General features: G+C 48.7%; 1 protein-coding gene and 1 pseudogene across 2 annotated transcripts in view; one reads left to right on the plus strand and one right to left on the minus strand.

Moving 5' to 3' along the window:
• Positions 1–13,278, plus strand: part of TTC13 (tetratricopeptide repeat domain 13) — a 1,386,998-nt gene that overhangs the window by 288,235 nt on the left and 1,085,485 nt on the right. For both annotated transcript variants that reach the window (XM_086927141.1, XM_086927142.1), the window contains exon 8: positions 9,472–9,582. In XM_086927141.1, the coding sequence (XP_086783267.1) occupies positions 9,472–9,582 (111 nt within the window). The remainder of the gene's footprint in view (positions 1–9,471; positions 9,583–13,278) is intronic.
• Positions 6,874–8,405, minus strand: LOC147708434 (28S ribosomal RNA; annotated as a pseudogene).

The following is a 13,278-nucleotide window of genomic DNA, read 5'->3' on the forward strand; positions in this document are numbered from 1 at the left end:
CTCAGGCGATCCAAAATGGTCATGTGATGCTGCAAAGTTCAGTGTTTGTTGTGGCTTGGACACCACTTATTCCATTGGGCAGGCTGTAGGCACCAGTGTTGCAATTCGCCACAATGCAGGGCAACCTCCAGTTCTCCTTTTCTTCTTATTCTTAAAACATTTATTTTTCGTTTTTACAAACAGTAAAACCAATTTAGGCAGAGATTGTCAGGAAAATGTTTGCAGTTGGGTGGAGATCCATGACAAAGTGCAAGATTTAAAAAATAGTACATGGACTATATGCTTTACCAGTTATCCGACAGCACTGAGCTTGTCATAAGAACATCAGAATGTCAACAAGGGTCCTATTCAGTTGAACATCCACTAGCATCCAAGTCATGCTGATCACTTAAGTGCACCCCAGTGTTTAAAAACATGTGACAAAACTCCCTTCAAGTCCTGAGATCCTCTTCTAGCGTCTCATCCCTCCTACAAGCTTTCATATGAACCTCCTCCATCAGATAACACTTGCGCACATCCCTCATCCAGTCATCCAGCGTGGGGGGAGCTTTCCATCCATGTTATCGCCACCCTGCGCATAGCGAAGTCCAGGAGGAGTTGTAATAATTTGTACTCCAATTTGCATTACTTGGGCTTCATCACATGTCTGTGTAGACAATGCAGCCGGGTTGTCTGTACCCCACGACCTGTTCTCATTCTTACCAACTCCACCACCCGGGTCCAAAAACAGTGGACCTCAGGGCAGCTCCATGCCAGGTGCAGAAAATCTGCCCCCTAGCACCACACTGTGGGCATGCATCCAAGCGTGCAGGGTCAATGCAGCTCAGGCACATGGGGGTCATTTACATGGGATTTAAGTAGTTGAAATGTATCAACTTAAAGCATTGCAGGACACTGTGGCCTCCAGTTCTCCTAGATAGACATGCCCATTGAAGGGACTCGCCTCATCAGGGAAAAAGCTGATTCCGCTCTTTAGAATCTTTAAAGAATGCAGCACTACTGCTTGCTCTCAGGGCCTCTCCGCCCTACTTCTCCAACTTCAATGTTCCTTTCACAGCTTTGGCTGAGGCACCTTTTAAAGCCAACCCATCCAGCCCCCACAGGGAACCAAGCAATTGTACAGCAGAGGCCATTGTGTCCTCCACCCCTACGGCCCAGCGTATCGCTGACCAGCTCCATCTTCTAAACCTCTTTAGTGCCCTCTTGCAGGAGCACACAACACCCGGTGGTAGGCAGAATTCACTGATCCTTACCGGGCTGGCAGATGTTCTCATCAGACTGGTGAGTCTTACAGATTGTTCCCAAGGGTTACACATTGCTGTTTCTCTCTTCTCTGCTGCACATTCCACCGTACCCTCAGCGACTGATGGAGGACCATCTCTCCATTTTGCAGCAGGAAATGCAAGCCCTTTTGACCAAAGGGGCTGCTGAGACGGTGATGTTGCCAGAAGTAAGGCGTAATTGTTACTTCCGCTACTTTCTTGTGCACACGAAGGACAAAGGATTACTCCCCATTCTATATCCACGCTTTCTCAAAGCCTATGACCAGAAGGAGATTCAAAATGCTCACCCTGGCCCATGTCTTGTCTGCCCTCAACACTTGAGACTGGATGGTGGTGTTGAATGCCTAATTCCATATTCCAGTTGTTAGAACTGGGATTTCTGGTTGGCTAAGGCTTACACCAAAGCCAGGCAGAAACCACCATTCTAGTCAGAGCAAGGGAGTCACACGCCAAGATAACCCATGCTCACCCCCTTGGTAGCTTGGCACGAGCAGACAGGCTTATCCCGGAGGCAATGTGTAAAGCATTTGCGCACGCACACAACAGCAACAACATCCTAGGCACACCACAAAAGGAACTCCACACAAGGTTATATACAAATAACTTTTGTATTGTCAAAACACATCAGATAGTAATCACACAATATACATTGTGCCAACTGGCACAGCAATATTCACAAGGGATTATTTACACCAGGACAGGGCCACGTGGGCCACTGTCAGAATCAGCACTTAGTAGAACTAGCACTTAGAATAACTGTTACACCAAATAACAATTATAGATCACAACCAGTAACCACTGGTAACAGGTAGGTACACACTACGCAATACTAATAACCATAGGCCTAGATCACGCATGGACACATAACCTCTCTAGTATAACATACTAGGCAAAGCAAACTTCTAAGCATGAGCACCTTTAGAAGTATAACACAAGCATAAAGGCAAAGCACATTACGCAGCAATCACATTTAGGCCTAAACAGTATAACTACAGTAGGCAATCTCTCATTAGTCTAAACACATTAGACTCTGCCTCCTAAGCATAACTCACATTTAGGGGCGTAACTCACAGTGAAGTAAACTCTCACTAACACAAACCTCCACAGGAAAAACCATCTCTAGAGGTATCAATACAGGGTGCGTAAAACATACTAAATGCATTACATTTCCTAGCACCACATCACTTAGCATATAAATCACATTAGGCAATTACCATCATAAACATAGTAACATCACATTGCGCAAAAATCACATACCAGCACCCTGGCCAATTGGCCATCTAAGAAGGGGCTCAACTACCCTGTGTCCAGAATGTCAGGGCGCGCTGCCAATGCAGCACAAGTCAGGGGTGCACCGGTGCGGTTGCAGCTGCCCACTACTTGCTGGGCAGCTGGGAACAGTAACAGGGCCTAAATGTTGCAGCTGGCACTAAGTGCTGCACAGCTGTAGAAGGCCTGGCACCTCTGTGCCATCTCCGTCCCTCCCAGGGACTTTCACTCACATTGCGCCTAAACTGTGCAGCTGCCCACTACTTGCTGGGTAGCTGTGAATCAACAAAAATGCGACAGGGCCCCTCATTGGCCCTCAGAAACAAAACTGCGCCTGTCGCTGGAGCCACCAAGGCTCTGGAAACAACATATGCCGCTAGGGGCACACTGGCTCCTTAATCAGTCATGCCCCTCATCGCAGCTGACCCCTGCCAACATGGAGCAGCTGGAAATCAATAATGCGGGCACTACACCACAGACAGAGCACTGGAGCCCTCAGGCTGTGAAAACAACTGTGCCCCGTTGGAGCCACCAAAGCTCTGAAAATAATGTGTCCCAAGTCCCCCGTGGGGACTGCAAATCAATGGGGACCTCGTGGGAGCCACACGGCCCTAAAACAATTATGCCCCCATAGGCTGGAGCGGCCCGCTGCCATCGGGGCCGCTCTGAAAATGGGCACTGCCCTGTTATGGGTACGGGGGGAGGGCGGGCACCGCCAACGTGCCCCGACATCGCCTCCGCCCTAAACAACAAAATGTGGGCCTTTCTGGGCCCGAGCAAACACTTGGGGCCAAACGTCTGTGCCCTCCGCTCTAGGGCATCTCTGTTCTTCCCCCCAGCCGGATTTTACTCACCGGCTCGTCTCTCCCGCAGGGGCCGTCTCCTCTTTAGGGCCACATCACCCTTCTAAGGAGGAGAAAAGGCTTTACTACCTGGAACCCAAGAGAGCATTGAACTTTTGCATCAGTCGTAACAGAGACCACTGGGTGGATGATCAGAGCTTCATGGGGCTCGGTGGAGTGAAAAAAGGCAATGCAACAGAAAAACATCTCCTGCTGGATCGGTGTCTGCATTAAGATCTGCTATGCACTGGCAAAAAGCAACCTCAGTAAGGACAGTTGGCTCATTCTACTTCGGTAAAAGCTGCCACCACTGCGTTGGCATGAGGAATCCCTGTCGTAGACATTTTCCAGTTGACTATGTGGACATCCCTCCTTAGGTTCATGAAGCATTATTGCCTGGATAGTTGGTTTTGCAAAGAGGGGCATTTTGCCCGCTCGGTCCTTCAGTACTATCTGGTTTGAATCCATCCACAGTCCAAATTCTGTATAGGTATTTCTTTGGTATCTAGTGAAAAGGTGAGGAATATGCTGCTAGAAATCTCTATTTGTATTTATGATTTGAAGAGCGCATGGCTGCCCAAGGGCTTCCCCGCGCTGGCGAGTGCTGTAGTAAGAGCAAAGCTCATTAGTGAATTAGGAGAAACAGCCAGGTCTTGAGTTTTTTCCTAAAGGAGAGTTCATTTTGCAGTGATCTCAGGTCAAGTGGGAGCTCATTCCATAGTATCTGTACCAGGTGTGCAAAAGATCTTCTCCCCCCATCTTGATCTTTTGACTCCGGTTGCACGGAGAAGGTGTAGGAGAGAGGACCTTAAAAGCCTGGTGAGGGCGTGGGCGGATATCAGATTTCTAAATTTTACTAGGCCTTTATTATTTATGGCCCTGTGTGTAATGCATAGGGATTTGAACTTTATTCTTACCGCAATCGTCAGCCAGTGAAGTTGATTGAGAGATTCTCTTATGGAGATGTAGCTAGGGATTTTTAGCAGGATCCTTGCTGCTGCATTCTGCACAACCTGAAGTTTCTTTGTAGCATATTTCAGTGAGCCTAGTTAAAAAGAGTTGCCATAGTCGAGACTATAAGGGACTGAATGACCGTTTTTCTTACTGCTCTGGGATGAGTGACAATATCTTTCTGATCATTCTTATTAGCCCAAAGCAGATTCTAGACAGTTTATTTGCTTGGTAGTCCATTGCAAGGGTACTATCCATCCAGATACCTAGAGTTTTTATAACGGGTTTGGGGTCAGGAGGAATACCCATACAGGTTGGCCAACTATTCAGTGGTCTGGGTAGAGCCAGGTTACCTAGTATAATTCGTTTTTTCTTCTCTCCATTTAGCTTAAGGCAGCAGTTCGACATCCAGTGGGACGCTTTGTTGAAGCACTGAACCAATTGTTGGTTTCCTTGGTTGGGACCAATAGACAGAGAGACAATCAGCTGGGTGTCATCTGCGTAAGAGACAACCGAAATGCCAAATCTTGCACAATAGTGGCAAGCTGTTGAATGTATATGTTAAATAGCGTCTATCACTAGAACAACTTACTGGTAGAGACTCTATCTAGCAACAGATTCCTCACCAACCCTCTCATCCTTCCCATTCTGTTTTTGGAGTCGATCTGTTAATGAATTCCCAATTCTAGGAATCTGCATACTATCTACCAATTTACTTTTGAGCCTATGTGTCTGGGATGGCGGGTACAGTCTCGAAAGCAATTGACATCAGCACGCTGGAGTGGCGCCTATATAGGCACAGCATATCCTTTTCAGAGTGGAATGTTTTCAGAGTGGAGCCACAATGCACCACATTCCGGAACACAGAGGTGCTGTTGAACAGCTTCCGGATCCAGTCTGACACCTGGTGAATATTTAAAAGGTGAGTAATTTACAGCTAGATAGTCTCTACCTGAATGTACGTTACCAAAGTAAGCAACTTGTTCTATGATAGCCTTTTGATCAAATAAATCCACAAGCAGGGTGAACCTCCATGGGCTGGATGGAATCACCCCGGGGCCTGCCAGAGCCCAGCCGGGCTGGGGGAGCTTTCTCCGGCCCCTTGCAAAGTGGGACCCAGCTAGGGGAGGGTGCCCCGGATAGAGGCACCCAGCCTAAGGCCCAGTGGGGGCCCCAGGGCACCCTTCAAATCCTCTGATCCCAGCCATGCAGGGGCAGCATCCCCTCCGGAAATACTGCAGGCCGTGGTATGGAGCCCGGGTCCTTGGTGGGCTGGCAGGCCGGGGCCTGCTGGCGCCCTGACACTGCCCAGCTCTGTCCGGTCCTTTCTTCTCTAAGGCTCTGAAACCCTCACCGAGGCCATGGTCGGTTGTTTCCAACCAAGCCACCAACGTTACCACATATGCCCAACCTTGCCCGTTCGACCAGAGTCCGGTCTGGGCCTTCCCCGGGCACGGACCACCTTGCCTGTGGCCGCAGAGCCCAGTCCCCACCCCCCAAGCGCTTGGCAGCACTGAACATGGACCCCACTGGGACTGTGGCCGAGGGACGCTCTCACAGCCTATCTCGAGAAGCTGGGGAGAGGGTTGTTTCCTGGTCCTGCTGCTTTCTCTTTGCCAGGCCCCGCTCGCCCTTAGGAGAAGGGTAAGTCATGTACCGGGCCTGGCGACCGCGCCTCTTGGGTGTTTTGGGACATCAACAGTCACTGCCATTCCAGACCGGGCCCAGGCGTCATCTTCTGAGGCCTTCTCTGAGCTCTCACAGGCTCCTGCTCCAGCTCGGTGCCCTTGGGGCCTGGGCCTTCACGCAGGGCTGGTCTCCACTCCTTGCACCGGTGCGAGCGGGCCGGGAGCAAGGGATTCCTCCCCAATCTGCAGTTGTTCTGCCTTGGCTAGTGACTGTCACCACCATACCTTGGCTCAGGGTGCTGACTCGACTGGGTGCCTTCCACCCTCCTGGAGCCCAGGGGGAGGAGCCAAGGAGGGTTAAGTCCAGCCCATCGCCCTGCCCAGGGAGCCCCTTTTCCTCGACTATTAGGCCCCACATAGTGGGGGCTTACAGAACCCCAGGGGAGGATAAAAGCTGGAGTTAGCCCGGCTGGCCATCTGGTCGCCCAGCCAGGTGACCAGATGGCCTGGTACGACCCAGCTACCCGATGTTCTGGGACCAACGGACCCAGTCGCATGGCAGTCCAACGACTGTGAGGGTAGCTAGGTGCTCCAAGGCCGCTGCTCTGGAGGCCCCTTTCCCGGGGCTGCTCGCCTCCCTGCGACTTGTGTGGGAGCAGTGAATAAGGGGGATGATCCCGGCCATCTGGTGACCCTGCTGACTCGCAAGAGATCCTGCCCCCATCCCTGCACCCGGTGGCGCAGGGCGGGAGGGGGAGGCCCCAGTGCCGGCTGGCACTTTGTGGCGGCAGCCTCCTGCCGGCCCGTGCTCCCCCCAGTGTCCCTCCCGCCGGCCTGGAAGCAGAGGGACCCACCTTGTGTGTGGTGGAGGGGTGCCCGCAAGCTTCCATGGACGCAGGCAAAAGCTTGGCTCAGAGGATGACTTTCAATAGATCGCAGCGAGGTAGCTGCTCTGCTACATATGAAACCCTGACACAGAATCAGGTAGTCTACGAATAATTTAACACCAGTTGCCCCACGAACATGTGGTGCGCTTAGGGTGATGGAGGTGGCTCCCTTCCTTCTGCGCTCCGTTCCCCAAGCGAGCGGCTCTACGCACCAGCCCCAAGAGGCCGGCTATCCTAGGCCAACCAAGGCTCCACTGCACTGTGTATTGTTACGGTTTAGGGGGGATTCTGACTTAGAGACGTTCGGTCATAATCCCCCAGGTGGTAGCTTTGCCCCCTTCGCTCCTCAGCCAAGCACATTCTACAAATGTCTGAACCTGCGGTTACTCTCGTACTGAGCAGGGTTACTGCTGCAACAACATATCATCAGTAGGGTAAAACTAACCTGTCTCACTACGGTCTAAGCCCAGCTCACGTTCCCTATGAGTGGGTTGACAATCCAACGCTTTGTGAATTCTACTTCACAATGATAGGAAGAGCTGACACCGAAGGATCAAAAAGCGACGTCGCTATGAACGATTGGCCACCACAAGCCAGTTATTCCTGTGGTAACTTTTCTGACACCTCCTGCTTGAAACCCAAAAAGTCAGAAGGATCATGAGGCCCCACTTTCATGGTCTGTATTCATACTGAAAATCGAGATCAAGCGAGCTTTTGCCATTCTGCTTCTGCTTTATCATTTGACAGGTGTACTGCCCCAGTCATACTCCCCACCTGCCACTGTCCCCGGAGCGCCAGACTGCCGCAGGGCACTTAGAGCCAGAAGCGAGAGCCCCACAGGGCCCGTCTCCCGCCTCACTGGATAAGTGAAAAACTATAAGAGTAGTTCAGTTCACCGGCAGCCTGAGGGCCTCCCACTTATCCTACACCTCTTATGTCTCTTCACAGTGCCAGACTAGAGTCAAGTTCAATGGGACTCTTTTCCCGCTGATTCTGTCAACCCTGTTCCCTTTGCTGTGGTTTCGCTAGATAGTAGGTAGGGACAGTGGGAATCTCGTTCATCCATTCATGCTTGTCCTTAATAAGATGACGAGTCATTTGGATACCTTAAGAGAGTCCTAGTTACTCCAGCCGTTTACCCATGCTTCATTGAATTTTTTCACTCTGACATTCAGAGTATTGGGCAGAAATCACATCGCCTCAACACCCCCTCTGGCCTTCACGATGCTTTGTTTTAAATAAATAGTCGGATTCCCCTGGTCCGCATCAATTTTAAGTCGGCTACTAGGCGCGGTCCGGGGCAGAACTCCGGCCGTGCCCCCAGGGAGGGGGCACAGGGAAAGATGACCACCGCAGCTGGGGCGATCCACAGGAAGGGCCCGGCTGGCATCCAGAGTCACTGCCACCCCGGAGGGCGCTGCCTCCTTCATCCGCGGCACTCAACCAGCCCGCATCTCACCCCAGCCCGACTGACCCAGCCATTAGAGCCAATCCTTATCCAGAAGTTACGGATCTGACTTGACTACGCTTACCTACATTGTTCCAACATGCCAGAGGCTGTTCACCTTGGAGACCTGCTGTTGATATGGGTATGGCCTGGGGTGAGATTTAAACCATCTACCCCAGATTTCCAAGGACCAGCGAGAGCTCACAGGATGCTGCCGGAATCGCAACGCTTTCTAAGGCTCAGGCCCCTCTCTCGAGGCGATCCCATTCCAGGGTGCCCTGCCCTTCACAAAGAGAAGATAACTCTCCCCAGGGCTCCCACCTTCTTCTCTGGGATCGTTTGCATTACCGCACTGGACTCTGCGAGGGCGCCCAACTCTGCCACTCCGGGATCTGAAACCGACTCCCTTTCAATCGGCGAGGGGAACAGAGTCCATCGCCTGTCCCTTACCAACGGCGCTCACCCATCTCTTAGGACCGACTGACCCATACTCAACTGCTGTTCACATGGAACCCTTCTTCTCTTAGGCCTTCAAAGTTCTCGTTTAGAATATTTGCTACTACCATGATCACCGTCCTGCTGTCTATATCAACCAACACCTTTTCTGGGGTCTGGTGAGCGTCGGCATCAGGCGCCTTAACCTGGCTTTCGATTCATCCCTCTGCGCCAGTTCTACTTACCAAAAGTGGCCCACTAGGCACTCTTATTCCATGCCCAGCTCTACGCCAGTGAGCCGGGCTTTCTTCCCCATTTAACAAATGTCTTGCAAAGAAACATTGGCAAAGCTAGTAGCTTGACACTCCACTCTCATACTAAAGGCGCAACCTATTTGCTTTGCCAGTGCTTGTCAAACATGACAGCATGATGCCCCTTTCCATCAGTGTGAGAGGTTAAAATAAACCAGAATTCCAGATGTGCTTTTTAAATGCAGAATTATGTGTTCTTGGTGAGAATGTAAGTACCCCAAACTGTTCTTCTTGATTGTTTTTAGTAAAGGTGTATGAATCTGTTCGCTTTATTTAAATGCTGATTTTGAAGGTTAATTGTTTTTTTTGGGATAAAATAATATTTGCATATAATCTATTTGCATCTCAATTTCTACTTTAATATGATTTCCCAAAACCCACCACCTCTGTTTTTTTTAATTCCTCTGTTAAAATACAGGACTATTCAACTGCACACGAAGACTTCCAGAGCTCCTTAGAACTTCACAGAAATCAACCAATTGCTTTGTTATACAAAGGGTTAACCTTCTTCCATAGAGGTCTGCTTAAGGTAATTGTATTACTGTAAATTTATTTTCAGCCATAATATTTTCTATGACCTATGCGTCTAAACATTGTTTATTTTCCAATGTGGAGGTGTCATTCAAACCTCAATAGTATGTGTTTTTGATAAGGATACATCTTTAATGAGTTACCCCATCTCTTCTCTCCAATATTCACCTTACTTTCCAGTTGCATTCTATCCATTTTATTATATTTCTCTAGCTTTATATCTGTAAATCTCTCCCCCTATTTTTTGTAATCTTTCTTCTTAGATTTTGTCATATTTTGCGGTGGCTGTTTCCTTTTGAAATGCTTGTTTTCTTTAGTTAACTTGCTACTGGAGCCTAACCAAATACTGTATTTGAACGTATTTCAGATGCCTCTTGTTGAGAAGGGCTTTAAAAATGTCATATTATTTCTCATTACTTTCATGCATTTGGAGTTTTGAAGTCGTTCTGGTGCTTTCATCTAAATTCGGGTGCAAGTTATATATTCTTTTTAGTGTATTTCCTTTTAATGGGGAAGCATATATACTTGCTGTAACAATCAAGTTGGTGAATTAAGCGTACAAAAACAGAGCTCCATTTGACAGAAAAATACAGCGACTGAAAGAAATATTTATATTTACCATTAGATGGCAGTCTTGATAAGTCTTGAACTGCCACCACAAGCCATTAATACAGGCTATTAGAATTGGGGTGGATGGAGAGAAGGTGAGAAGTTCCCAAAGTTGCTTTCAACTAATAGCTTTAAGCCAATAAAAGGCCACTGCTCAATTAGTAGAGCATGGCAACTCTTCTAATTTAGAGGTAGAGCCGAGCAAGGGGTCTGACTTGGCTCTAAGAGCCAGAACGTGATCTGATCAATCTGAAGATTTAGCTGGAAAATGTGACACTGTAAACATGAAATACAAATTTGATAAAGATTCTTTCAAATTAAAAATAGGTGATTTGTTGAACACTTTGACTTCACTTTAATACATTTGATTGGACCAATGAAATGACATCTGTTAAAAGAAGTTACAGCATGTCCTTTTTGCCACCACCGATGACTGTTTGTAAGGTGCTTCATACATATGGCCAGTATTGTTAATGTTTGATGAGCAACCAATGGTGTATTGAAACATAGACTGGTGAATTTCGTTTTTTATAAAGGCCACAACCTAAACTAATTCCCTAAACAAGCCTCAAATGTGATACTTGTTCCAAAGGAGGCACTGTGATTTGCATCGGATCAAAAAATTTGGTCAAGTTAGGGAGCCGTCACTTGAACCCAGATTTCCTAGTTCTGCATTGTGCTAGTCAGTCACTGGATGAATACCTCATTCTCACTCCCTTTTACCGGCAAAGGTTAGTGCTTTATGTTAAATTATTACACAACCTTAATTCGTACAGTTTGTCTGTCTGACATATGATAATTGATAAAAAGGTAGTCTTAAAAAAATTATGTTTGAGGCCAGCATGAGTCAACAAACTAAATCACTGCCCTACCCAGACTTAAAAAAGAACAAAAATGGAGTGGGTCAGCAACTCAATTATGGCAATTAACTTAATTAACAAAAATAGGAGTACTCTGTGTCCGGAATGAAAGTAGTATAGCTGCATTATTCTCTAAGTGTGTTTTGGGTCAGGATTAAGTCACAAGCTCGGTTAAAAAAAGTCCTGCTGCCGAACAATGGAAATGTCTTTGGAAAAAAGATACAAAGAGATCTTCCAAAATGACTGCTGGCTATCCTCTAAGAGGTCACAAGCTTCAGGAGCAACATCTCACAAAGCTGATGCATTGAATGTCTTGAGTGCTGAAGTTCACTAATGCACACTTGAACTGACCACTTCTACAGAGTGTACACTGTGAATCTCTTCAGTGTTGTGCTGATCATTCCCCATTTTGTCGAGGTGACACTCCTCATTGTTTTCCCCTCCCTTCTCTCCCACCTTTCTTCTGGATTTTGAGTCCAGTTTTAATTTTTTGCTCAATCAGCATCTCCTGAGTTCCCAGCATGTGTTCAGTGTACAGTTCAAACTTCTGGTCAAGGGCTGTCTCAAAGGGTGAACAAAGCAAACACCAGGAGATAATGGACGGAGTGCTGAAACTTTTCAAACACTCACCCCCAGTCACAAATCTGGGTTGAATCCATCATTGTTCTTTAGCTCACTTCGCCACCTCAGTTCAGACCCAGCTATATGCAAATCAGTCTTGACCCTGTGCCTCATGGGAACAGTCTAGCCCGAACTGCCAAGCCAGGTCTTCCCTGAATCGTAAACAAACATCCTGGAACCGGTTTCAGGGTAACCCCAGTCATCAGCTGGATTAGATTGAATCCAGTGGCAAAGTGAGCAAGGGACCCACGTCTGTGCCACCGTTCTCTCTAGGGCGCGCGCACCTCTCCTTACATCCCCGCGCACCGACTCACTAGGAGCGCGCACACAGGACGTCGCGCGAGAGAGTTGCCGCCGGCCGCTTTGAAGAAGCGAGCAGCGGGAACATGACGAGTGTAGGTAAGGAGGTGGGGGGCTGGTGGCTATGTGGGAGCGCGGGACAGACTGTGGCCTTTTGTTTAAATATTGCTGTTTATCGGAGCCCCTTCACGGGCTCCGATAAATATCATTACTTAAACAAGAAGCCACAGTCTGCCCCGCGCTTTACTAACAAAAGCGTAGACACTTTCCAAACACAGCGTGTACTTTAGCACACGCTGTGTTTGGAAACTGTCTCTACGCTTTTGTTATTAAAGCGTGGGGCATACTGTGGCTTTTTGTTTAAATATTGATGTTAATCGGAGCCCGTGAAGGGGCTCCGATTAACAGCAATATTTAAACAAAAGGTCACAGTGGGCAGTCAGGAGGGCGGGGCCGCAGGGGGCACAGTGGCTGGGTAAACGAGCGGAACAGAAGGCAAGAGAGGCATAAAACAAGGAAAAAAAGAGTGGGACAGAGGGCAGAAGGGCACAAAAACGAGTGGGACAGAGGGTAGAAGGGCACAAAAACGAGTGGGACAGATGGCATAAAGGCACAAAAACGAGTGGGACAGATGGCAGAAGGGCACAAAAACGAGTGGGACTGAGGGCAGAAGGGCACGAAAACGAGTGGAACAGAGGGCAGAAGGGCACAAAAATGAGTGGGACAGATGGCAGAAGGGCACAAAAATGAGTGGGACAGAGGGCAGAAGTGCACAAAAACGAGTGGAACAGAGGGCAGAAGGGCACAAAAACGAGTGGGACAGTTGGCAGAAAGGCATAAAAACGAGTGGGACAGAGGGCAGATGGGCACAAAAACGAGTGGGACAGAGGGAAGAAGGGCACAAAAACGAGTGGAACAGAGGGCAGAAGGGCACAAGCAGAAGGGCACAAAAACGAGTGGGACAGATGGCAGAAGGGCACAAGCAGAAGGGCACAAAAACGAGTGGGACAGAGGGCAGAAGGGCACAAACACGAGTGGGACAGATGGCAGAAGGGCACAAACGAGTGGGCACAAAAACGAGTGGGACAGAGGGCAGAAGGGCACAAAAACGAGTGGGACAGAGGGCAGAAGGGCACAAAAACGAGTGGAACAGAGGGCAGAAAGGCACAAAAAACGAGGGGAAAATGAAGTGGATAAGGCAGAAGGGCACAAAAACGAGTGGGACAGAGGGCAGAAGGTCACAAAAAAGAGTGGCACAGAGGGCAGACGGGCACAAAAAACTAATGACACAGGCAAAATACAGA

This window comes from Lissotriton vulgaris, chromosome 6, assembly GCF_964263255.1.
Source record: "Lissotriton vulgaris chromosome 6, aLisVul1.2, whole genome shotgun sequence".
Taxonomy (NCBI): Eukaryota; Metazoa; Chordata; class Amphibia; order Caudata; family Salamandridae; genus Lissotriton; species Lissotriton vulgaris.